The sequence below is a fragment of the Strigops habroptila genome, chromosome 8 (genome assembly GCF_004027225.2).
Source record: "Strigops habroptila isolate Jane chromosome 8, bStrHab1.2.pri, whole genome shotgun sequence".
Lineage (NCBI taxonomy): Eukaryota > Metazoa > Chordata > Aves > Psittaciformes > Psittacidae > Strigops > Strigops habroptila.
Genome location: NC_044284.2, coordinates 44,466,840 through 44,489,758, shown reverse-complemented (window position 1 = coordinate 44,489,758; position 22,919 = coordinate 44,466,840). Strand labels below are relative to the sequence as shown.

Genomic DNA, 22,919 nt, shown 5'->3' with positions numbered 1-22,919 from the left:
TTTTTAAAAATTAGCATCATATGTAACAACATTAACTTTTTGGTAGAGGGATCACTGTAATTCTCACCCAGGCAAGTGTTTGGCAATTCACCTGAGCACTCCTTCCAGCAGATTTTTAACCATGTGTTCTAAAAGCGGGGTTTAAAACATTTATTCCCCCTCCCCACTCCAAGTGCTTTGTCCCCTAAGGCATAATGCTGGTGTGAGCTCCTGCAAAGCAAAGGCCACTGCAAGTAACTCACCAAGCCTTTCTCTGGCGGCTCTTTCCTTCTTACAGAGCTGGATCATGTCCTGTCCCTGAGGCTTCTTACATAGTTATGATTTTTATGCCTTTAGGATGCTTTCTTCAAATCTTCTGTGGCTTGCCTTTCAGTTTTCACTTCCTTTAAGGTCTACTACTTCAGGTGTTCATTTTCACTCCTCTGTGTAAGCACATCACCTTTTTTTAAGAATCTCTTTGAGTGCTGGCATGCTTTTATGCCTATGTAATCCAGTGGTGCATGCTAACACAGCCTTTGTGCTGCATAAGCTCAACACCCCTCAGATACTTGCGTGATGCTCCTGACCAGCCTACCTCTTATTTCCCTTTGACATTAAATATTACTCTAAAAGTATTGGGTTTGCTCTCATCAGGGTGGTCTGATCAGTAATTATGGCTCCATGGCCCCTTATTTGTTACCTTTGGACTAAACCTCATATGTGGTTGAGGAGTCCATTAATGCACTCCCCATTAACATGCAGTTTGGGGCTACACCAGCCAACTGCCTCCACCAAGCTTCTGAGGTTCAGCCTGATGAGTAAAGTGCTTGTGTGAGAGGAAAGAGACAAGATCCAGGCTCACTCCACTCACCACAGCCAAGCCACTGACACAGGAGCCACGGGTGAGGTCGAAGAGAAAATCCTGGAAAGCAGCACTACCCGGAGCATTGGGACTCTGGCCAGCTGGGAATTTGGGAGTCACGTAAGACCCGTGTCCCAGCTGCAGAGCCACCGAGTTCCTCGACCCTGAGAGCGGTCAGAGACACAGCTGGAACACGGCACTGTTCCTTGCGCCTGCTCTGTGCCCACAGCAGGGACCTGCTCCTCTTCCAGCACCAGGACAGCATGGAGCAGGGGCAAGCCTACCCTGAGACGTGCATGGGGCTGGCATCACCTCTGGCACATGCAGAGCACCCTTGGGAACATAGGGCTGAGCTCTGGTTCACTTGTGTCCATAAGGAAAGCCCAGAGGAGCCTGCTGGGTACAGGCATTTTCAAGTCAATTCAAGTATTTGCATAGTGTTTATGTCCTATAGGTACTAAAGTGACAGCCTGAGTCTGAACAGCAGCGTGCCTGTAGCAGTCCCTCTGCACCCACAGCAGATCGGTGAGGACAGGCAGTGAGTTTCAAGATACCTACTGCAGGCAGAGCCACCACCCCAGGCACCTCAGCAAGTGCTGCTGAGCTTCCAGGAGCTCTACTGTATTCAAGCGGCACTGGTGCCACCATGCAGCCTCAGCACAGGCAGCTGTGCACTGTCTCTGCTTTCCTGTGGCTGTCCACAGCATGGCCACTTGCCCATGTGCATTCCTTGAAGTGTCACCAAAGACACAATCTGTGAATGGACACAGTTTGGTTGGTGATGTGCAGGTGACAGACACAATTTCAACCCAAAGATGGCACAAACAGACCAGTCACAGGATTTTATTTAACTCCTGAATTCAAGAAATTGCCTGGGTTACACCATTTTTACTGAGGTTTGCATGCTAGATCCCAGCAGCATAGCACAGTTTCTTGTCACCCACCAACCAGCACCTGCATTTTTGATCAGTTGACAGAATCAGCCGCCGTGCAAAGCGCACCTCTACCTCTATGCTGGCCATGCACACACCTTGCTCCTCTCCCAGGTGTGCATTCATCCTTGGCCCAGAATCAAGCTCTTTCCTGCCCATCCCTTTGACTCTATGTGCCCTGCTGTGGCACTGCCTTTCCCAGCTTGTGGATGTCTCCATTCTCCAGCACCTCCACCTTCCCCTTGCCTGGCTGCAGCACACTGGCCACCATAGCCCTTGCCACCGTTTTCACAGGTATTGAGTAGGCGGTAGGGAAGACCCAAGCCACAACACTCAGAAACTGCTGGGCTATCCACTCCATGGGCCGGGACTCCTGGCGATTGCACAGCAGCACCCTGCAGAGCGAGCAGGTAAGGCGGGTCAGACCGAAGCCATCCCTCAGGAGAAAGCTGGAGACTGGGTTCTCCAGCTGTGCTAGGGGCCCTGCCCAGCTTGCTAAACCCACACGGGGCTTTGGCAGGGTCCCAAAACGTGACCTAGCTGAGCCCTGGGACATTAAACTCCTTTCCCCACTGTGCTGTCAAAACTAGGATGCCAGTCCTCCCAGGTGGCAAGAGCATAGTACAGCTGAAGAGATACAGGCGAGTACCTCCCCTGCAGAAGGTCAAGGTCTGTGCAGAGATAAGCTTTGACCTATGTCCCCCAACCTCTGTTTTCAACCCAACCCTCTTCTTACATGGCACATGACACTAGCATTGGGATAGGCCATGGGAAACTGCTGTGCTTGCTCCCTGCAGCATTGAGAAGCAGTGTGCTTGTCCAGGAGCTCCATCTGCAGCTTGTGGCTTTCTCGATTTCTCTCCCCAGCCCTCCCCTTATGCATCCTTTCTCTCTTTCTCCATCTCCCAGCCCGCTGACCTGGCAACCCTGCACCTAAGTCCTGTGCCCTCCCTCCTCCACTGCTACTCACGCTGGCCGGAGAATGGTACAGCGATCAAAACCAACAGCTCGGACCAGGTTCTCCACTTCTCCCTGTCACAGCAGTCAGGCAGGATGAAAAGAGACAAAGATGACTGCAAGGACCGTCCCTGCCACACCGTGAATTGGCAGAAAAGGGCTACTGAGCCATGGGCAGGACGGCACTAATGCCACTTTAAAGGCCAGGCACTGCCAGGGCAGCCAGCAGCTCTCCAGGAAAAGGCCGTGTGGGGCGAGCGTCTGTGGTGGTGGACTGACTGTTAGTCAGCACTGCACCCTTGCAACCATCATGCTAACTGCAACTGGATGCTCCTGAGACAGCATCTGGATAGTGTCCAGCCCAGGGATCCCAGAACAAGACACTGGGAACAGTAGTGAGTCCAGTAGATGCTGGGAGCTGCAGCACACAAAAAGCCTTCACGATGGTCATGGTCCTACATGGGGAGCCTGTGGGCTCTCCACCCTGGGATAGTTCACGTCTCACCTCGACACAGCCCTGAGCCTTCTGACCTAGAAGCCATCCCAGGCTGGGGAGCCGGGATTGGGCTGGAGAGCTCAATGGGCCTTTTTATGTTTGAAGAGGGAAACAGATGCTGCATGCCAGTACTGTGCTGCTTGGGACAAAGCCAGTTGCACAGCTGTCCAGCCAGCCCCCTTCCCTTGTTCCCTTGTCCCCCAGCAGGACCCCCCAAGCCATTTGATTCTCCAGAGACCTCAGCTCCTGCTTCATTCCTGAGCATCCCAGCATTTTCTGACTCCTGCACGTGCATCAGGAGCTCCCCCCATGTGCCTCCTCACCTTCACCCGGAGGTAGAGGAAGCGGCTGTGCGGGTTTGCCCCCTGGGAGGACTGCAGGACAAAGTGTTTGCAGCCCCCTGCCTGCGCCAGCTCTGCTGCCTGCGCAACGTAGTCCCGGTCCACACGGATAAAGCCATCCTGTGGGTAAAGGGCAGAGGAGGCTCAGCATGGCAGGGAGAGGGCAGGCAGGACCCCTGTTTCCCCCAGGGTCCCACTCACCACACCAGCCTTGGTCCTGGTGGTGCCCAGGCAGCAGAAGCCAACGTCGTGCCCCTGGAAGGCGGCAGCGTGCTCGCTCAGCCGCTCGAAGTCCACCACGACCTGCTCCTAAGGGGACGCCAAGGGTCAGCGCGCCCGCCCCGGCCGCCGGGACCCCCGGAGGACGCCCGGCCCCACGCACCACGGCCGCGCCGGTCTCCTCGCCCAGGCTCAGCCAGCGCCGCCCGATCAGCGTCACCCTGGAAAAGAGCTGCCGGGCCAGCAGCTCCCGCAGCAGCACCCGGCCTGTCTCCCCTGAGGCGCCCAGCACGAAGCAGGCCCTGCCGCTGCCGCTGCCGCTGCCGCCCGACACCGCCATGCCGACAGAGCTGGGGCGGGCCCTCTTCCGCATGCCCGGTGATTACCGCCGGCAGGGCGCCGGACAGGGGGGCCCAAGCTACTGCAGTTCAACGTGGAGCTGCGTTTAGGGTGTAGGGGAGGTAGCACAAAGAGGATGCCGGGGCTCCTGAGCACGGGCTGCCCGAGGGGACCCCCCCCTCAGCCTCGCTGCTGCTCCCAGCGCGCAGGGATACACATCTAGTAGTGCCCCGCCTCCTGTCCTTGCGCCTGGTGTCCTTGCAGTGGTAGAGCCCATGGCAGAAAGCATCCCTGAGAGGATGCGGGTGCCGGGAGAATGGCGCCAGACTCTTTTCAGTGGTCTCAGTGACAGGGACAAGGAGCAATAAAACTAAACCAGGAAGTTGCGCCTCAACATGAGGAAGAACTCTTTACGTTGAGGGTGGCAGAGCACTGGAACAGGCTGTGCAGGGGGTCGTGGAGTCTCTCTCTCTGGGGACATTCAAAACCCACCTGGACACACTCCTGTGTAACCTGCTCTAGGTGGCCCTGCCTTGGCAGGGGGGTTGGACTAGATGATCTTCAGAGGTCCCTTCCAACCCTGATGATTCCGTGATCTTGTGCCTCCTCTGCCCTCCCTGCTCAGGCAGACAGGATGTGTCCCTGGTGGGGTGCTCGGAGGTGTCTGTGACCTCCTCTCTTAAACCCATTTGACTCAGTGTGCACTGCTAGCTGGAGTGCCCCATAGGTGTGTCCCCAAGGCAGGAGGTGAGTTATCCACACCGGGCACCAGCTCCGGACCCTCTGGCAAGGACAATGGCAATCATCACCAGGGCAGACCAGGTGCCATTAGGAACCAACCTGAGACATGGCTCTGGAGTGGATACCCAGGGGCTCTGCACAGCTAGCTGCTCCCATGGGTAGCATTAAGGGGCCCTGCAGCACCCCAATCCCGTTTATCCTGATTCCTGGGGAGGGAGGTGCAGAGGCCTGAATGGCTGCCTTCGGGATCAGCCGGGTGATTTTCCAGCCCGGCATGTCTGCCGGGCACTTCTCTTAGCCGAGGGCTGAGGGTGAATCCCTGGTGCACGTGCCACATGCGAGGCAGGATGTGCGTCATGACCATCATCGGGTTAATGGCCGGCATCCCGCTCCACCTGCCAGTGTGCCACCGGCACCCATGGCTGTGCGTCCCGTCCGGCAGCCTGCACCCCGCGGCCACAGGCAAACCCAGGTGGGTGCAGGACCGGGAGGCTGGGATGTGGTGGGGCTCCAGGGTAGTGGGACAAGTACTTGAGAGTGGGAGGGGAACTGGGAACTGTACAGTGTGATGCTGCAGAGTACTGCCAGCGACATGTATGGGGCACATGGTATGCTATAGGGTTTCATGGCATGTGGGGATACCCCTGGAGAGGAGTGGGATTGGGATGCATGGGGCCATGTGGCAGTCCCATTGCTCATGGTATGCTTCTCCTCCATGGCAGGCCTCTGTGGGGCCAGGCAGGAGCCGGGGCGCCTGCCTTCCCAGTTGCATGGAGGCGCAGTGCTGGCGCAGTGCAGCATTTGACTGCACGCCCCAGCCAGCAGCCTGCTGCCCTGACTGGATGGCGGGGCTTCCCGATGCCCTGCCCCTCTCCCGCCTCTCCATCCCTGGCACCCATGACTCCCTCAGCCTGTTTGGTGGCCGGCGCCTGCGGTGCCAGAGCTGGGGCCTGGAGGCTCAGCTGGCAGCCGGTGTCCGCTTCCTGGATGTGCGCTGCAAGCTGGCACAGGGCGAGCTCCACGTCTACCACCTCTGCACCTTCCAGCGGGCCAGCCTGCGGGGGGTCCTGCGCCGCACCCTGCGCTTCCTGCGCGCCCACCCCAGTGAGGCTGTGCTCATGCGCATCAAGGAGGAGCTGCCCATCTTCTCCCGGCCTGGCTTCGCCGCCCAGCTGCAGCGCTGCTTGCTGGAGGAGGGACAGGGCTGCGTGTGGTGCCGGGAGGAGGTGCCAACGCTGGGCCAGGTGCGAGGGAAGATTGTGGTGCTGGAAGCACTGGCACGGGAGGTGTTGGGCATCCCCTATGAGCAGCTGAGCATCAGCGATGCCTGGAACGTGCTCTCGCTGGAGCGCAAGTGGGCCCAGGCACGGCGGCACCTGGAGAGTGCAGCCAGTGGGGACCCTGCCACCATGCACCTCACGTTCTGCTCCGGCAACGGGCTGTTCACCTGCCCTGAGGAGGTGGCCCGCTTTGTGAACCCCCGCTGCTACCAGCACCTGCGGCGCCGGCAGGGGCAGCCCATGTGCTGGGGGGTGGTCATCATGGACTTCCCCGGGGCAGGCCTCCTGCGGCTCATTGTGGAGAGCAACGGTCTGCAGGCCAGCGGACACATCACAGCAGCCCCCAGCACCCCCACAGTACCCTCGCGGCACCCCCACGGCAGAGGGGACAGGCGCTGCAGTCAGCACACCTCCGCTCACTGCCCACATCGGTGCCCATCGAGACGGATGCTGCTCCCAGCCCCACACCTCTGCCAAAGGACATGAGCACCCATAAAAGCAGAAGTGGGTTTCCTAGCTGTTGGGCACCAAGAAGCCTTCGTGTGAAGATGGTGTGACATCGCCAGAGGCAGCAGTGGAGGGCTGGTGGCTGTGGTCGGAGCAGGGCAGCCCAGGGAGCTGCCCCCAGCACGCAGCTCCCCCCAGAGGAGCCAGGTACGGTCCCATCACAGGGCTGGGCCAGCTGAGTCCCTGGCAGAGCAGCAGGTACAGGTGGAAGGAGAAGGTCCTGCCTTGTCTCCCATCAGGCAGGCGAGCCCACCCAAAATGCCTCTCTGCAAAACAGTCATTTTCCTTTCAAGGATAAATAAAAATAAAAAGAAGCTAGGAAAGCACTCCCTATATTGCCTTGCCATTTCGTAGCAGAAAAGTGCAGAAAATACCTTTTCGTTTTACTATGCAAATAGGAAAAAACCTGTATCCCTCTGCCCATGGCTGAAGCACAGTTTAATTGGCGTTTGTAACTATCTTGCTCTGAAAGCAGAGCAGCAAGAGGAAGGAGGAGGAAGTCACTTCTCTTCAAAGGTGACAACAAATGGTTAGCAACATCCTTCCCCTCATTATTTTAGCTTTTGCTTTTTAATTTCAGGGGCTTGCCCCAAAAGTCAGGACTGTTAGAGAGAGGCAACTTCAGCAAGCACCACCTGACCCACACATGGAGAGCTGGATGGCCACAACGGCAGCGATTTAGATGAGGCTACCCCATCCTCAGGGTCCCACACAACCCAGAGATGCTGCACAGGGCAAAGCCCAGCAGTTTGCAACAGCATAGGCAGTGTGGACAGGGCAGTTCATAGATCCACAAAAGCAAAGTGGTTGAGATGTAAAAAAGACCTTAAAATGTGCATTGTGCCAGCAATTTAAATAGACTGGCAAGTCGCAGGACTCGGTAGCTTCTTGCAGCAGAAAGATAGCAGAGATCCCAGGGCAGAAGCATCAACCTGCTGGCTGTGCTGAAGCAGGGAGGTGAGAAAGAGGAAAGCCTATCCCTGGCCTGACAAAAGATGAGGAACATCCTCAAGAATGCTCCTGCCTCGGGGAAAATGCAGCTGGGCACAGTGCCTGCCAGAGGGGATGCCACAGGATTTCCTGGCTGGAGGAGAGGACATTTTTGCTCTGCAGGGGCTGACCCTGTCTGGAGACATAGCCCTTGGTGCTGAGCATGTTCATCTGCTGGCCCCAGGCAGCCCTGCTCAGGGTGCAGGGGAGGACAGAGCCCATGCTGCAAAGAGCCAGACAGGAGGGAAGCAGGCAATAGCATGCAGGGGGTGGGCGTGGTGACAGGGGAATCTGTCTTTGGGCTTGCTTTGTGAGACAGGAGAAGTTTGAAATCTCTGCATTAAACCGGATAAGTGACAAAAGCATTGGTGATGTCTAGGGTGCTGGTGCCTGCTCCATCGGCTGCCAGCACCTCCACTGCCTGGGTCACCCCTGTGCCAAGCCAGCATGATGGCTCTTGGTATCGCTCTCATGACTGAAGACGGGTGCCATTGAGGGAGGGCCAGGTAGGTGGGTTGGTGGCCTGTCCAGGCATTCCAGAGATGCACAGTGTCATACAGAGCTGGGCAGGGCGCAGGCAGAGCAATCACAGTTCCCAGGAGCAGGTCTGCAGGCTGGGTAGTTCTGCTCTCACCCAGGGCAAGGGCTGCCTGCATGGTTGTGGGGCTGCCCCTGGATGTGGCACATCAGTGGAGCTGCACCCCAGCACCCCGCAGCCACCCTGTGCCCCGACTCACTGGCAGGGCAGAGGCATTGCATATTACCAGGGTGGGCAGAGCCACTTGTTTACTCCCTAACACACAAGCAGTGAGGTAACCTAGGTGTTTTCTACGCCCCCAGCATCCTGTTTGATGAACCCTTATCTGTGCCATGAACATGTTGCTGCTGCCAGGCACCAGGGAGCTGGCAGGCAGCATGGGCGGGGGTACCCAGCTGGCAGCAGTGCCCAATGAAAAGGCTCTCCATCACTGGCGTGGAAGGGAAAACTTGCAGGGCAGAAAGCTGTTCTACAGCTGAGATCAAAGAAACGTCTCTCAGAAGTGCTGGGTGTGGTGGGCAGGAGCGATTTGCCTGAAACTACCCCTGCATCCTGTAGCTGGGGCTGCCCCAGCACCATGAGGTCCCTGTGGGTGCCATAGCCCCTGTGCTGTCTTGGAAGCACCCGTGTCCTTCTGTCCCTGGCTAATGTTTGCAACCATCTTGCTCCCTCCAAGCCAAGGCAGCTCTTGGATAACACATTGTCCTGTGGCCAAACACTTTCAAATTATGAGAAAGATTTTATCAGGCGCTGCTTTCCTCCAGGGCCATCAGAGGAGGGTCCAGCTGCTCAGGCTGCAGACCAGATGTTGCACTGGGAGATGTGCCCAAGGGCACCCTGGGGCTCAGGGACATGCTTTGGGTCAACCACCCTCTACTGACCCTGAGGTGGGAGGGAGCCATTCCCTGTCCATGCTCAGGAGGTGCCTCTAAAGCCTCAGAGAGAGCCGCCTCGATCCCCAGGGTGGAACTGGGAATGGCAGCAGCAGGGCTGCACCTGGCATGGTGTGGGTGCCTGCTGGTACCACGCCACACTCCTGCAGGGGTGCTGCTGGGTGCCTCCTCACTCCAGTGGGTTGCTGATCCCTCCCTGGGAGTGAGAGTAAGGGGGGCTCCCCAGGAAGGTGCCCGCTGTATCATGGTCAGCAGCTGAACCAGGCGAGCTTAGTCAGGGTGACTCGGTTCCTCTGTGGTTTGCCAGGGGACATTGCACAAGGAGGGGAACAGTGGGGCCAGAGCCTCTGCCCAAAAGAAGGGTGCCTCTGCATGGGGGAGGGTGCATGGAGGGGTGTGAGTGTGCAGCATGGTGGTGATGTGTGCCCCAGGGTCTCACTCCACCAGGTTCTGAGCACTCCCTGGGGACATGCTGTGGAGCACAGCCTGGACTTGGCCCTGGGGCTCTGCAGGAGCTAAGACCTGGGGCATCTGCCCGCCTCTGCCAGTGCCACCTCCCCACGCAGTATGTACAGCCCCTGGCACCCTTGGTCCCAGCCACACCTGGGCTCCCTCAGTGCTGTCTGGATACTCGTGCAGGCACTGCACCCTGCTGTGACACCCTGCGGCAGCACGGCTGAGCACGCCGAGAGGGCACAGAGCATCAGCCTGGGCGGGCAGCAACGAACTGCAGCAGCCAAGCCACTCTCCCCTGGCCAGCCCTGCGGTCACAGCCTGCAGGTGGGTTGCCCGACCCCAGCCCCTGGCAGTGGTTTGCAAGTGGGAGGGGGGCACTCGTGGCCCCTCCGCACAAATACTGTCGATAGCAGGGCTCTCACATGAGAGAGAACATCAGCTCTGTCTATGGCTCAGGACCAGGGCATAGCAAAGGAAGCACATTTCCATTGTAGATTCCTGCAGCATCCTGAATCCTTCTTGGGGGGCCAGCCTTGGTAAACACCCAAGATGTAAAAGGGCTCTTGGTGATTACCCAGCTCCAGCAGAGCTAAAAAGCTGATTCAGGTCTTCTCTCCCTCCCGCAAAGCATACCTTTTTCTACTATCTGCAAAGCAACCTTCAGTACTCATCCTGCATTGCAGGAACCCCTCTCTGAGCCCAGGTACCCATGGGTACCTGTCCCCACAAAGAGCTTTGAACTTGGCCATGTTCTGCCTTTTGTGGTGGCAGACTCTAGGTCTCAGCCACCCTGATTCTGTTTTTCAAACCCTATCAGAAACTATTTGTAGCTACAAAAATAAAGGTGGGAGTATTTTCTTTCCAGTGCTCTGCCCTGCCATGCTGAGTTTCGGCAGAAGTGAAACTGGCAGGGGCACAGCCTGCTGCCTCCTGGGGCCATACACTTGTGAGCACCCCTCTGACTCCCCGCAGGTCTCCCACCATTAGGAGAGACAGCTCCCACCCTGCCCAGGTGACCCTCAGCATTTAGAGTTGCTCTACCGCCCCCAGAGCTGCCCTTCAGCTTCTTTGCCTGCCTGTCTGCTTCTTCCCTTGCTGTAATTGTACCCTCTGTACAATTGAACCCTCTGCTCCTGGATTACTGGACACACAGGCTCATCCTCAGTAATTCCATAAAAATAGACAATTGCAGTAAAATTGCACATTTTTGCAAGGAAAATATCCAGAGACAGGAACCGATTTTCATTTACATTGGCCAGGTATAAAGTCACTGTAGTGGGCTACAGCTTTTGTGGGATGGGTTCCTCCTTTTGTCTAGCATGAGTCCCAGTGGAGCAGCATCAACTTCTCTGGAACTGGAAAATGCATGTGACCTGCATGGCTCTCATTTTGGCTTTAGCTGGAAGTGAGAAGAGTAATTCCTGCAGAAAACCCTGCCAAGACAATTTAACTTAAAAGCAGAATGGGGTCAGGAAAGATTTATGATTCAAGAGTGATCCAAGGGGAGGTGGACACAATGAGGCATGTTCCTGAAGCATCAGTGGAAGTTCCTAAAGGATATTAACAACTTGGGGGAAATTCCTCTTACATGTTCTCGGAACTTTCTCATAAAGACTTAAAGGCAAAGACGGGAAAATACATTGTGTAAGTAACCATTTATAAACACTACATGAAGATTCACAGCCAGGGCAAGAAGCCTGCAAGCAAGGAGAGCATCCAGTGCAGGAGCTGGGAGGCTGTGAGCCACGCTCCTACTTAGCCCGCGTGGGAGCTTATCACACCTCATCCCTCCTCTGTCCTCTGAACACCAGTGAAGGCACTGTGGCATGGACATGGTGGGTTAGAGAGATCTCAGTGCCCTGAGCACCATGGGCTGGACCCCTCTTTGGGGGCCTTCTTCACCTTCCGGGGGCTCGGGCAAGCCCAGCTTGCTGTGACTCGGCTCCTGTGACTGTCATGTCCTCCTGGCAGGGTGGGGATGCACCCAGCTCCTGTGCAATGGCATTGCGCTGAGTCCTGCTAGGGCTGCAGCCAGTGCTGACCCTGCTGTTATCCTCTGGCCTCAGGCTGGGAGGGGGTCTCTGGGGATGGGAGAGCTCTGTGCTGGGGGAGGCGGGAGCACAGGGCAGGATGCGGGCTGGCAGCAGGGGTGGGGTGGGAGGGGAAGAGGCCAAGAGCAGGGAGCAATGCTCTGCGCACTTGGAGGAAGTATGAGCACCACTGCCCGCCGACAGCCAGATGCGCCTGGCACTGCCAGCGGCTGGGCAAGGTGCGTCTGGTGCCGACATGGTAAGTACCGCTCTCTTCCTTGGGGATGTGTTGGCGTCTGCTTGAAAAAGGAAATTAGGGGAGGCCAGGGCTATAGGCAGGCACTGCCAGGAAACAGTGCCACTGCCTGAGGCAGCTGCCAGCCCTGGGTGCATGGGGAGAGGTGGGGGGCACAGGGCAAGCCTTGGACTAAGGGGCTCGCCAGGAGTGAACTGCACTGCTGGCAGGGGCTCCCCCACTGCCCAGCTCTGCTATAGGCACAGGCCCCCCCATTGTGCCCCACTGGAGAGGCCTGTTGGGCAGCAGAGCTGTACCTGCACACAGCATGCCTCTGTGTGAGCCAGCACAAGCAATGTGCCCTTGTGGCTACCAGGACCACCTGGCAGCGGTGTGGGTGCACAGAAAGGCATGTGAGCCCCCATGGGACATGCATGCTCATGCCTCTCTCGCTGGCACTCAGGGCACTGCTCCGGGACTGCGGTCTGCTGGAAGGACGTGGGCTCTGGGCTCTCGTGGCATCTGGTACCTGGGCATTGCTGCCATTGCATGGGGTAAGCCGCTTGCCAGCCGCCCCCTGTGACCCTGCTGCCAGGGAGCCTGCAGGCCCGGGAAACTAGAGAAGGGCAGCAGTGTTAATTTGGGAGGTCATCAGTCACAACTCCCATGGCTGTCAGCCTAGGGCTGGATCTTTCTGGGCCGGGACAGGGCTGCATCTACCTGGGCCAACTTCCTCCAGCCAGACCCATCGCAGGACTGTGCTCTCCCGGGGAGGGCCAGGACACGCACGGGGTCCCTGCAGCGTATCTAGTTCCCCAAATGCAGCACGGCAGCCAGCGCATTGTACCATGAACAGGAGAATGGCAGCAGCAGCTCCACCCCCTATGCCCATACCTATGCTGCAGAGCTGGACACAAACGTAGCCACGGGACCCACAAGTGCAAGTGTTGGGAGCACAGCTGGGGCAGCACCAAGCAGAGTTAAAGCTGCTAAATTACATCAGAGAAGAAATCAGGGTAGAAACTAATATGGGTTTGCTGCCTGTAGGATATTTCCTTCACATGTTGATATTGTATGCACAGAGGAAAACCTGCTGGTGCCTGCTCTGTTCCTGGAGATCCTCCATGAGCTGGGTTATTTTCCAAAGGACCTTTTGTGATTGAGCTAAGGAACAAAGGCAAATGCAGAAGTGTCAGGAGGAGGCTGAGATTTAGCTCTGAGGAGAAAACAAAAATGCAAAGGCAGCCAGAGTGCTGCAGGTGCTGACACCCTGCCCTGGGGGGACGCACTGGGGGCTGCTAGAGGAGCTGACAGATGGAAATGCAGGCAAACAGCACCCACCTGGGGTTCAGCTCCAAGTGAGCAGGGAGAGGTAACATAAGGCTGGGTGGAAGGAGTAGGGATGAGCTGTGCTACAGAGAGGGTGTTACTGATGGAGCTGGAGGAAAGAGGTAGGAGAGCATGTGAAGGATGGGCATGTAGCAGATGAGCTCCCTTGGTCCTTCTTGGTTTGGGGCTGGGGTGTGTGAGGGTAGCAGGGCGGTTGCCCTGAGCTGTGCTGGGAGGGTAGCAAGGGCCAGGAGGTGGGTGGTGGGAGATGAGGATGGGGCGGTTTCCCAGGAGGTGCCCTGGGCTTCTGTCCTGCAGCCCCAAACTCCCAAGTGGTGGAGGGCTGTTGTTGAAGACCGCTATTTCCTCAGCTTCAATTTTGTTGAACAAAGTGGATAGTTTGCTCTTTCACAAGGAAACCTAGACAAATTATGGGAATCTTGCTTAGAAAAAAACCATAATTATTTGATATGACCAAATAATGACCAAACCAGAGCCCTAATTAGACTCAAGAAGGCCTAGATTTGCACCTAATCTGCAATGTCCAGATCTTTGCCTGCATGACCGCCATATGATATGCCTTCCTGAGGCACAGGGTACCCCAGGCCAGTTGTTTGGAGAAAACTAATCCCTATCTCACTTTCTGCATAGATGGAGATACGACTCCTGTATCATTTTTTGCAATTGTGGAGATACCTGCTTCTGGGGAGGAGGGAGGAAGCTTTTTTGTGGCTAAACCCTTTGATTGCATCAAGTTGCAGTGTGAAATGCTGTAAATAAGAGCAGGGTGCTCTTCACTTCTGGGTGTGGGTTCCAGTTAATCTCTGGCTTTGTCTTGCCTGGTGGGCATGACCAGGATGTGAACTTGACTTTTGCAAGATGTTATTTTGCAATACTGAATTTTACAAGACTCTTCAGACCATCTGTGGCTCAGATGAGCAGGTTGGGATCTAAGTGCTTTTGGGGGTGAGGGCATGCTTGTTGCTTTGCCTTGCTCCAAGTTGGCTCTTGTGTAGAAGTGTAAAGCAAGAAAACCAAAGTGGTACACTTCTGTGCTTAAAGAAGGAACCATCTTTAAAGAACCATCTTGATATTGGGTTTTGCCCTTTGGGAAACCTTCGTGGGCAGGGGAGCAGGGCTGTGGGGTTGGGCTTTCATCCCTTGTGCTGGAGGAGAGGTTGGCATCACTGCTTGGGGCTCTCCTGCCACCCGTGCTCTGCCCACCCCATCCCGTGCTGTCCTCTGTCTCAGCCTTCATCCCGTGTCCCCCACCTCCCTCGTCCCTGTGCCATCCCCCTCAGTCCCACCTCAGCTGCTTCTGCCACGCCTGATCCACCCAGGTCTCCATTCTCACCCACACTTGTCCCTTTGCCCCATTCCCTCACCCAGCTGGTCACTAGCATCTCTTGGCCTAGCCCACCCTCATGTCCCAAGGGACCCCATCCCCGACCTAGCTTCCGTCCTTTCTGTGTCAGTCCTGGACCTAATCCACTGTCACAGGCATGATAACACGACTAGAGGTGAGTGCCTGGACATACCACTACAGTGACCAAGGGAACTACACATGGGAGCAGGCCAGGAACTACTGCCAGACATTCTTCACCGACCTGGTGGCAATCCAGAACAAGCAGGAGATTGAGTATCTCAACAAGAGCCTGCCCTTCTATGGGCGCTACTACTGGATCGGCATCCGCAAACTGGCTGGCACCTGGACCTGGGTGGGCACTAAGAAGGCGCTGACGAAGGAGGCAGAGAACTGGGCAGCCGGGGAGCCCAACAATCGCCGCTCCAACCAGGACTGCGTGGAGATCTACATCAAGCGGCTGTTGGAGCCGGGCAAGTGGAATGATGAGCCCTGCAACCGGAGGAAAAAAGCACTGTGCTACCGGGGTGAGCGGGGGGGATCGCGGATCAGGTGGGCTGGGGACCTCAGCAGGGTGGCCAGTGGCTTCTGATGACTGTCCTCTGTGTGCACAGCCTCCTGCCAGCCCTTCCCGTGCAACCAGCATGGCGAGTGTGTGGAGACCATCGGGAGCTACCGCTGCGAGTGCTACCCTGGCTTCCATGGCCCTGAGTGTGAGGATGGTGAGCCATCTATCCCCCTCCCTCCCTCCCTGCTGGAAAGCCTGAGCCTGGCAGCAAAGTGGGCAAGTTCACTGTGCTCCTAATGGGCTGGCGGTGCTGTGTCTCTCCCAGTTGTGCAGTGCACTGAGCTCGAGCCCAAGGGAGTGCAAATGAACTGCAGCCATCCCTACGGACGCTTCAGCTACAACTCCACCTGTGTGTTCGGATGCCAGGAAGGGTTTGGGCGGCAAGGGGCAGGCACACTGCGGTGCCTGCCTTCCCAGCAGTGGTCAGCAGAGACCCCCATGTGCACAGGTAGGGCCTGCCAGCGGCTGGGTGTCTCAGGGATGTGGCATGGATAATTTGGGGGGGGCCAGCCCTCCCTGCATGCCCAATGGCAAGCAGGGGCTCACTGTGCCCCTGCCCTTCAGGGAAGTAGCTTCTGGTGCCACATATGGGGAGCAGTTCCCCAGTGAGGCTGTGATGGGCAGAGTGGCTGTGAGCTCTGGGTAAGCCCCCTCTCCCTGGCTGTCCCAGTGCTCTTAGTCACTGTCCTCAATCCCACCCAGGTGCCAGCACCTTGTGTGCACCAAGTGCAGCGGGAGAATGGTGTCTTGGCACCTCCATCACCCTGCTGGCACTATTTCCACCTCGCCAAGCCCACCCCAATCCATGTTGGGAAGGTGCTGTGCATCTTGGGAGTCCTCAGAGACGAACAAAGCGGGGCTGCTGTCCCACTGCCAGGGGAAGGGCAGGGCTGGGCCACCTTCAGTGGGGGCAAGGATCTGTGAGATGAGGTTAGATATAAGGTAGGAGGGACAGAGCGAGCAGGAAGCCACAAAGGACAGAAAGTTGTGTTATGTTGTGCTGCAGGAGTAGGGGAAGTCTTCACGTCAGTGGCTTGAGGGTTTGCAGCCAGGTGTCTCACAGAGGTGCTGGGCTTTTCTGGCAGGTGTGAGAGCCCTGCTCCACCTTCCTGTATCACTGAGTAGGACTGCAGCAGCCTCGGCCCTTCATCCTGGGGGCTGCAACCAGGGATAGCACATGGGATAAACAGGTCTCTGGCAGGGCAGCAGTTTTCTCCCCAGGAAATCATACGGCAGAAAAATCATAGTACCAACCACGTTGCTACTGTTTTTAAAGAGGTGAGACTTGTCTGGGTGAGAAAGGTAAATCAAAGACATTTCACCATAGATTTGGTTTTGTCTGATTGGGATTCAGCCCTAATCGCTAAATTTAACCTCATCTATCCTGTCTCTGATACCTGCTCTCCCATTGCAGCCATCACCTGCCCAGTGCTCAGTGCTCCAGACCAGGGAGAGCTGAACTGCTCCCACCTCCACGGGGACTTCACCTTCAGCTCCACATGTGCCTTCTCCTGCCAGACAGGGTTTGCACTGATGGGGCCAGAGAGCCGTGAGTGCACGGCCATGGGGACCTGGACTGGGGATACCCCACACTGTGAAGGTAGAGTTGCTGCTAGAGCTCAGGATGTGATTGGCCTTGGGTGACACTAGGATGTTCCCCAGCCTCTTGATCCCAGCAGTTTAGTCTCTCAGTCGCCAAGCTCCTGCTTGAAATGTGCATCTTTATCCTGCAGCCATTACCTGCCCAGTGCTCAGTGCTCCAGACCAGGGAGAGCTGAACTGCTCCCACCTCCATGGGAACTTCACCTTTGGCTCCACATGTGCCTTCTCCTGCCAGACAGGGTTTGCACTGGTGGGGCCAGAGAGCCGTGAGTGCATGTCCATGAGGACCTGGACTGGGGACGCCCCACGCTGTGAAGGTAAAGTTAAGGTGTTACAGGCCTTGGGTTGATCGTAGGATGTTCTTGGGTATCTTGGTTCTCTCATCCCAGTAGTTGAGCCTTGTAGTCCCCAGGCTCCTGCCTGAAATGTATCTATCCCTGCAGCCATCACCTGCCCAGAGCTCAGTGCTCCAGACCAAGGAAAGCTGAACTGCTCCCACCTCCATGGGGACTTCACCTTCGGCTCCACATGTGCCTTCTCCTGCCAGACAGGGTTTGCACTGATGGGGCCAGAGAGCCGTAACTGCACAGCTACAGGGACCTGGACTGGGAGTGCCCCACGATGTGAAGGTATAGCTGCCACTAGAGCTCAGAGTGTCACTGATCCTGGGAAACAGTCTAGTGTCACCCCAGCCTCTTGGTCGCAACTGTTTAGTCTCCCAGTCCCCAAACTCCTGCTTGGAGTGTATCTCTATTCCTGCAGCCATCACCTGCCCAGTGCTCAGTGCTCCAGACTGGGGAGAGCTGAACTGCTCCCACCTCCATGGGGACTTCGCCTTTGGCTCCACGTGCATCTTCTCCTGCCACATGGGGTTTGCACTGGTGGGGCCAGAGAGCCGTGAGTGCACGGCCATGGGGACCTGGACTGGGAACACCCCGCAGTGCAAAGGTAGTGTTGCTACTCAATGTGTCACAGGCCTTGGGGTAACCATGGGATGTTCTCTGGTGTCTTGGTACTCTTATTCCAACAGTTTAGCATCATAGTCCACAGGCTCCTGCTTGAAGTGTGCCTATTTACCCTGCAGCCATCACCTGCCCAGTGCTCAGTGCTCCAGACCAAGGGAAGCTGAACTGCTCCCACCTCCATGGGGACTTCACCTTTGGCTCCACATGTGCCTTCTCCTGCCAGACAGGGTTTGCACTGATGGGGCCAGAGAGCCGTGAGTGCACGGCCATGGGGACCTGGACTGGGGATGCCCCACATTGTGAAGGTAGAGTTGCTGCTCAAGGCATCACATGCCTCCAGTTGACCCTGGGATGTTCTTGGGTGTCTTGGTCCTGTCATCCTAACAGTTTAGTGTCATCATTCCCAAGCTCCTGCTTAAAGTGTATCTCTATCCCTGCAGCTGTCGCCTGCCCAGTGCTCAGTGCTCCAGACCAAGGCAAGCTGAACTGCTCCCACCTTCATGGGGAATTCACCTTTGGCTCCACATGTGCCTTCTCCTGCCAGACAGGGTTTGCACTGATGGGGTTGGAGAGCCGTGACTGCACAGCCATGGGGACCTGGACCAGGGAAACTCCACAATGCAAAGGTAGACCTTGTTGTAGCAACTTTCCTCAGCACCACATTCCCCTTAGCACCCCAGTCCACGGCAGCTCATCCCCTAGCTCCCCAGCCTACGTCCCCATCCCACCAACATCTGTCCTGTCCTATTGATGCTGCTGCTGTGCTCTACCTCCAGCCATCAGCTGCCCAGAGCTGGACCCCCCCAGCAGAGGTCACCTGAGCTGCTCTCACATGTATGGGAACTTCACATACAACTCCACGTGCACCTTTTCCTGTGAGGAAGGGTTTGTTCGGATGGGAGCAGAGGTGCTCTGGTGTGCAGCCACAGGGAACTGGACTAGGCATCCCCCTGTCTGTGCAGGTATGGTGGGACTGCCTGCTCCCCGAGCAGTGTGGGGGGTTCAGCTTCCTGCAGCACACCTTGAACACTGTTGGGGGCGCCCTAGCAGCTAGAGTACTATGAAGTCCTTCCGACAACTTTCTAACTTGTGCGTCTGTCGATCTCTTTCAGAGGATGGTGCCCTCTTAAAGCAAGTCCTGGCTTACAGCAGTGGCACGGCTCTGGCAGTAGCTGGCGTCGTGCTTTCTGGGATGCTCATTGCCCTCATTGCCAAGCGGCTCAGTGACAGAGGTACAGAAACACTTCCTGCAGCCCACTGTCACTTTGGTTGGGGGTTCCCAGGGAAGGTGGCTACACAGTCCCATGGGAGGGTGGAATGATCGGAAGAGTTTAACGGTGTGAATGCCTCAATCACTTGTCTTGCTGCGAGTTGCTTGGGTTCTTGGCAGTTTGTCCAGCTGAATGTGTCAGCAACCAGGTCTGGAGGGGAGAGCCAGAAAAACACCTTCATTATGAAGGGGAAGAAGGGAAATGCTTCAGCACCCCACCCTTGCTTCATCCCATGCTTGTAAAACTCAGTTCAATTTCAGATGCTGCTGCTGCAGCTTCTCATGTCCTTCACTAAACATATCTGGTTATTTCTTTTCTATCTGTTCTATCCCTGTGGACATTTCAACACCATTATCAGAGGAGAAGAAGAAGCTCTTGAACCCTACCAGGTGAGAGTTGTGCTCTGGAGGAGGATGGCTCTGCTCTGTGCCCATCACAGCTCTGTGGTGACCCTGCTGTCACCCAGATCTGCCTGTATGAGGCTGTTTTTATATACAGGGCTGATGGGGCTGTGCAAACCCCTGCCCTTCACACTCCTGCACTCTCCCACAAGGTGACACCTTTGTGTTTGTCTTCCAGTGACCTAGGCTCACCTGGCATCTTCACCAATGCAGCCTATGATGCCAACCTGTAAGGTGAGCGCCAGCGAGATGCTCATAGCACCCCGTGCTCCTGCAGTGTGCTGGAAGTGCTGCTACCTGCTTCTGCGGAGAGTCACTTGTAGAAAATTCACCTGGGCAGCTATCCTCCTGGCTGGGGTGCTCCCAGGAGCAGGCCCGGTGCTTCTAGTGCTGTACCAAAAGGCTCTCTCTCTCCTGTGCCTCCAGCCTGGCCCGGACCAAACCCCACCGTGTTCCCCAGCGCTGCAGACCCAGCAGGAGCTGCTGCCGGGGCCTAGAGGGACCGCGTGCCTTTGCCTGCAGTCCCGACCTGCGCTGCCCGTGGAAGCAGCACCCACGCTGCGTGTACACACACACCCACCCCCAGGGGGCGGCGCTGCCTTCCCGCACAGCCGCGCAACAGCACCCGGGCCGCTGCCCCCTCCTCTGGGGCCAGCCCTGGGCCGGGCCCGTCCCCTCACGGAGCTGTCTCCCTGCTCCCGCCATTCGCGGTTCTGGCGACGGCTTTGTGCCAGCGGGGCCTGAATAAACGCCTGTGTCTAAGGAACCGGCTCTGTGCGCCTGGGCGCGGGTGGGGCGGCTCCGCCGCTGCGTGTCCGCCGGCGGCCGCCGTAGGAGGGGCGGGGCGGGGCGGGGCGCGGCGCTGCCGGAAGCAGACGTGTGTTTCGGGAGGAAGGCGGAAGTGATGGCGGCGGCGGAGGCTGAGTGGGAGCCGGCGGGGCTGCTGTCGGCCCCAGGGAGCGGCCTCGACTGGGGTGAGCGCGGCGGTGGGAGGCAGGGGGCCGGGCGGCGGGGAGCTCCTTACTGGTCCGGCGCTGAGGCCGCTGTCTCTCCCGCAGAGGCGGTGCTGGGCGAGGAGCTGAGCGAGCTGCTGGGCGCCGCGGAGCCGCGGCGGGCCCCGAGGGACGAGTCCGACGTGAGTATCGGACGGGGCGGCGGGAGGCCCGTCGGCAGGAGACGCCCGCGCTCCGCCGGGGGCGGGCAGGCCGTTCGCCCCTGCGTTAGCTGTGGAGGGGCTGAATTGTCAGCGCCTTAATGAACTGTCGGTGTCAATGCTAGAGATCTAAAAGCCAGGTTTAAGGGTGAAAGTTTGAGGTGCTGTGTCCCGGAAGAGCTGTGTTGTCGCTGACCTAGCGAAGGTAAACTCCCCTGCAAGGCAGGGCTGATGGCGAGGACGTTTCTGGCTTGTGTGAAAGGAGACGTATGGAGAAGCATGGGAACGCTACACCTGCATCCGGGAACGCTGCGCTTTATCACCTTTTCTGTATGACAGCTTCTTGTTTTCTTGTCTATTGTAGGATTATCTCCTAAAATCTTTGCTTGCAAGCTTATGCATTCATCCACGTATTTTCACTGTCTGAACATATCTGCTGCTTATTCTGTCCCAGGGCATGGATTCTCTGCTCTGTGGTGTTCCCCTGCCTTTCCTTTGCTCACTGTCCTAACTTGCCTCCAGCACAGCCGCTGGGTTATCCAACATAAACCTCAGATGCTAAGAGCATTCTTACAGGTTCTAGAGCCAGGTGCTGGAGAAAATGTGGGAACTGCTTGACTGTACAAGGGATAGGTGTTTTCTATCAACAAATCAGCTTTAGTTACCCATATGAAGGCTCTTACTGCACAGCTTGGGCTGTAGTTTTTGGCCATTCTTCCTATAAACGTGCCCTGATGAGCTTTCTCTTCATGCTGGCGTGTAACTAATATCTGTGCAGTCTGCAGATTTTCTGAACCTCCCTTTACAAGGCGAGTTGAGAGTGTAAAGAAAGGTACGTTTGCAGGATAGTTTAGAGCTAGAAAATATTTGCTGTATGTTGGTATAACTTGGGTATGTGATATTTATATTTTTCATGCAAGTGCTCATAAAAATATAACATTTGAGTAGGGAACTGAGGCTTACAGATGGGCAGAAGAAATGGAGCAAAAACCCTGATTGTTGTCGTAAAGGTCATACAATAAATAATATGTATGAACTGATTTTAGTCTTTTTTTTGTTTCCCCTTCTTTTGGAAAAGGAAACTGGCTTTAGAAGGTTATGATGTCAGTTTTTTCAAGTATAGGGAGACCTAATGTGTACTGTTCATCAGATGCTGAGCAAATCAGTCCTTGTGTGTCTCTTCCTGCTGTCGCTGGTGCTTTTGCTTATGGAGTGCTCTGAGACGTGATGAGATGCAGATGAGGGGGAGGATGGGAACAAGTTGCTAAAACTTGTGCTATGTATGAGGTGATTCAGTGACTATACTTAGAACTTTTGCTTTACAAATTACTGAAAATAGTACAATAATTAGTGATAGTCTTAAAATTGTATGCTCCTTTCTTATGCATCTACGATGGCCTTGTCTCGTGTATTCCAGTTGAGAATTGTCTCCTTAAGGGCTTTTATCTCTGTGTGCCTTAAGACAGCTAAAGTAATAGCTGTGTTGTTTTGTTTTCCAGAGCTGTAAGAATGTGAACATAATGAGTGGTGGCTTCAGTTTGTATTGTCTTTTTGTATTGTTTCTTTTTCTAAACTGTCATTCCAGGAAAATGATCTCTGTAACTTTCATTTTGATTTGGATTTGATGTCTTGGGACTCGGACCTTTGGAATATTACAGGCCATGCTTTTACAGGTAATTAACCTCTATATTTTGCAAGTGTGACTATTCCCCTCCACTCCACAAGGGTGAGCTGTTACAACTTAAGAATATTGGTAACTTGTTGAAACTATTTGATACCCTACAGCCTTTAGCTCTGTGATAAAAAGTCATGCTGTGTTTATGTAGGATGGGTACAACTGGTGAGGACTGCCCTACGAGCTAAGCTCTTTAGTATCTTTAATCTTGCTATGTTTTCTGCTGTGCCTTGCTTCAGGAGTTAAATAACTGGTGTAGGCAGTGTGTTCTTCACTGATCTCTCATTGCTAAAACTTGTACAGTAAATTTTCTTTATCTGCCTCTTGCAGATGCAAGTGTGAAGACAGAACCCTTATCACCAGCCACTTCAAATTGTTCGGTCCCTTCTCCATCATCTGTGGACTCTCCAGTGCAGAATGTGCCTGTATGCAGAAACCTCCATGTAACACAGATAGCAGCAGTCATTCAGAACCAGCTGTGACCAACAAAAAGCCCAGTGATTTAATTGTCTGAGCAACTTGATGGCATAAGAGGAAACAGCTTATTTTTATAACCTTTGCAAAAGCAAATTTCTTTCAGCGATGTTTTTCCTCTCTTGTTGTGACCCATTCTAAAAAGAGCATGTTCAGTTCTGTTTCCTCAGCTGTGTTTATTAGCCTGGTTGCCAAACAGTATGCCTTCTAAAGGCTTCTGAGTCTAGCAGTTGCTGGCCTTTGCTTCCCATCACTCTGCTGATAGGGAGAACTACTTGTTTGCTTTTCAGTAGTACTTAGCTTTGATCAGAATAAAACTGGAG

General features: G+C 55.7%; 4 protein-coding genes across 12 annotated transcripts in view; 3 read left to right on the top strand and 1 right to left on the bottom strand.

The window, feature by feature from the left end:
- Window positions 1–1,657: 1,657 nt before the first annotated feature.
- Window positions 1,658–4,357, bottom strand: HTATIP2 (HIV-1 Tat interactive protein 2). The gene is made up of 5 exons (XM_030496567.1): window positions 3,950–4,357; window positions 3,769–3,876; window positions 3,550–3,687; window positions 2,744–2,805; window positions 1,658–2,168 (listed from the first exon to the last, which is right to left on the bottom strand). Exons 1-5 carry the CDS (start codon window positions 4,157–4,159, stop codon window positions 1,943–1,945), a joined length of 744 nt encoding a protein of 247 aa, XP_030352427.1. The 5' UTR covers window positions 4,160–4,357; the 3' UTR covers window positions 1,658–1,942.
- Window positions 4,358–5,636: 1,279 nt separating this feature from the next.
- On the top strand, window positions 5,637–6,632 carry LOC115612219 (1-phosphatidylinositol phosphodiesterase-like). Its single transcript, XM_030496234.1, has one exon. It carries the CDS (start codon window positions 5,637–5,639, stop codon window positions 6,630–6,632), a length of 996 nt encoding a protein of 331 aa, XP_030352094.1.
- A 5,090-nt stretch (window positions 6,633–11,722) lies between these two features.
- LOC115612349 (P-selectin-like) lies at window positions 11,723–20,060 on the top strand. 5 transcript variants are annotated; one of them, XM_030496557.1, is made up of 16 exons: window positions 11,723–11,819; window positions 12,259–12,349; window positions 14,625–15,014; window positions 15,102–15,209; window positions 15,321–15,503; window positions 16,470–16,655; window positions 16,789–16,974; window positions 17,101–17,286; window positions 17,420–17,605; window positions 17,742–17,927; window positions 18,171–18,248; window positions 18,399–18,584; window positions 18,735–18,854; window positions 19,252–19,282; window positions 19,473–19,528; window positions 19,721–20,060. In XM_030496557.1, the coding sequence occupies exons 1-15, from the start codon at window positions 11,769–11,771 to the stop codon at window positions 19,525–19,527; spliced, it is 2,223 nt and encodes a 740-aa protein (XP_030352417.1). In that variant the 5' UTR covers window positions 11,723–11,768; the 3' UTR covers window position 19,528; window positions 19,721–20,060. The 5 variants fall into 5 exon arrangements, with proteins under 5 accessions (XP_030352417.1, XP_030352416.1, XP_030352418.1 ...); XM_030496556.1 differs by having other exon boundaries at window positions 18,063–18,248; XM_030496558.1 differs by lacking the exon at window positions 16,789–16,974 and having other exon boundaries at window positions 18,063–18,248.
- A 106-nt stretch (window positions 20,061–20,166) lies between these two features.
- The window catches only part of ATF6 (activating transcription factor 6), an 80,257-nt gene continuing 77,504 nt past the window's right edge, over window positions 20,167–22,919 (top strand). For all 5 annotated transcript variants that reach the window (XM_030496564.1, XM_030496563.1, XM_030496562.1 and 2 more), the window contains exons 1-4: window positions 20,167–20,268; window positions 20,353–20,429; window positions 22,033–22,120; window positions 22,453–22,547. In XM_030496564.1, coding sequence (XP_030352424.1) covers window positions 20,199–20,268; window positions 20,353–20,429; window positions 22,033–22,120; window positions 22,453–22,547 — 330 coding nt within the window. In that variant the 5' untranslated portion in view covers window positions 20,167–20,198. The remainder of the gene's footprint in view (window positions 20,269–20,352; window positions 20,430–22,032; window positions 22,121–22,452; window positions 22,548–22,919) is intronic.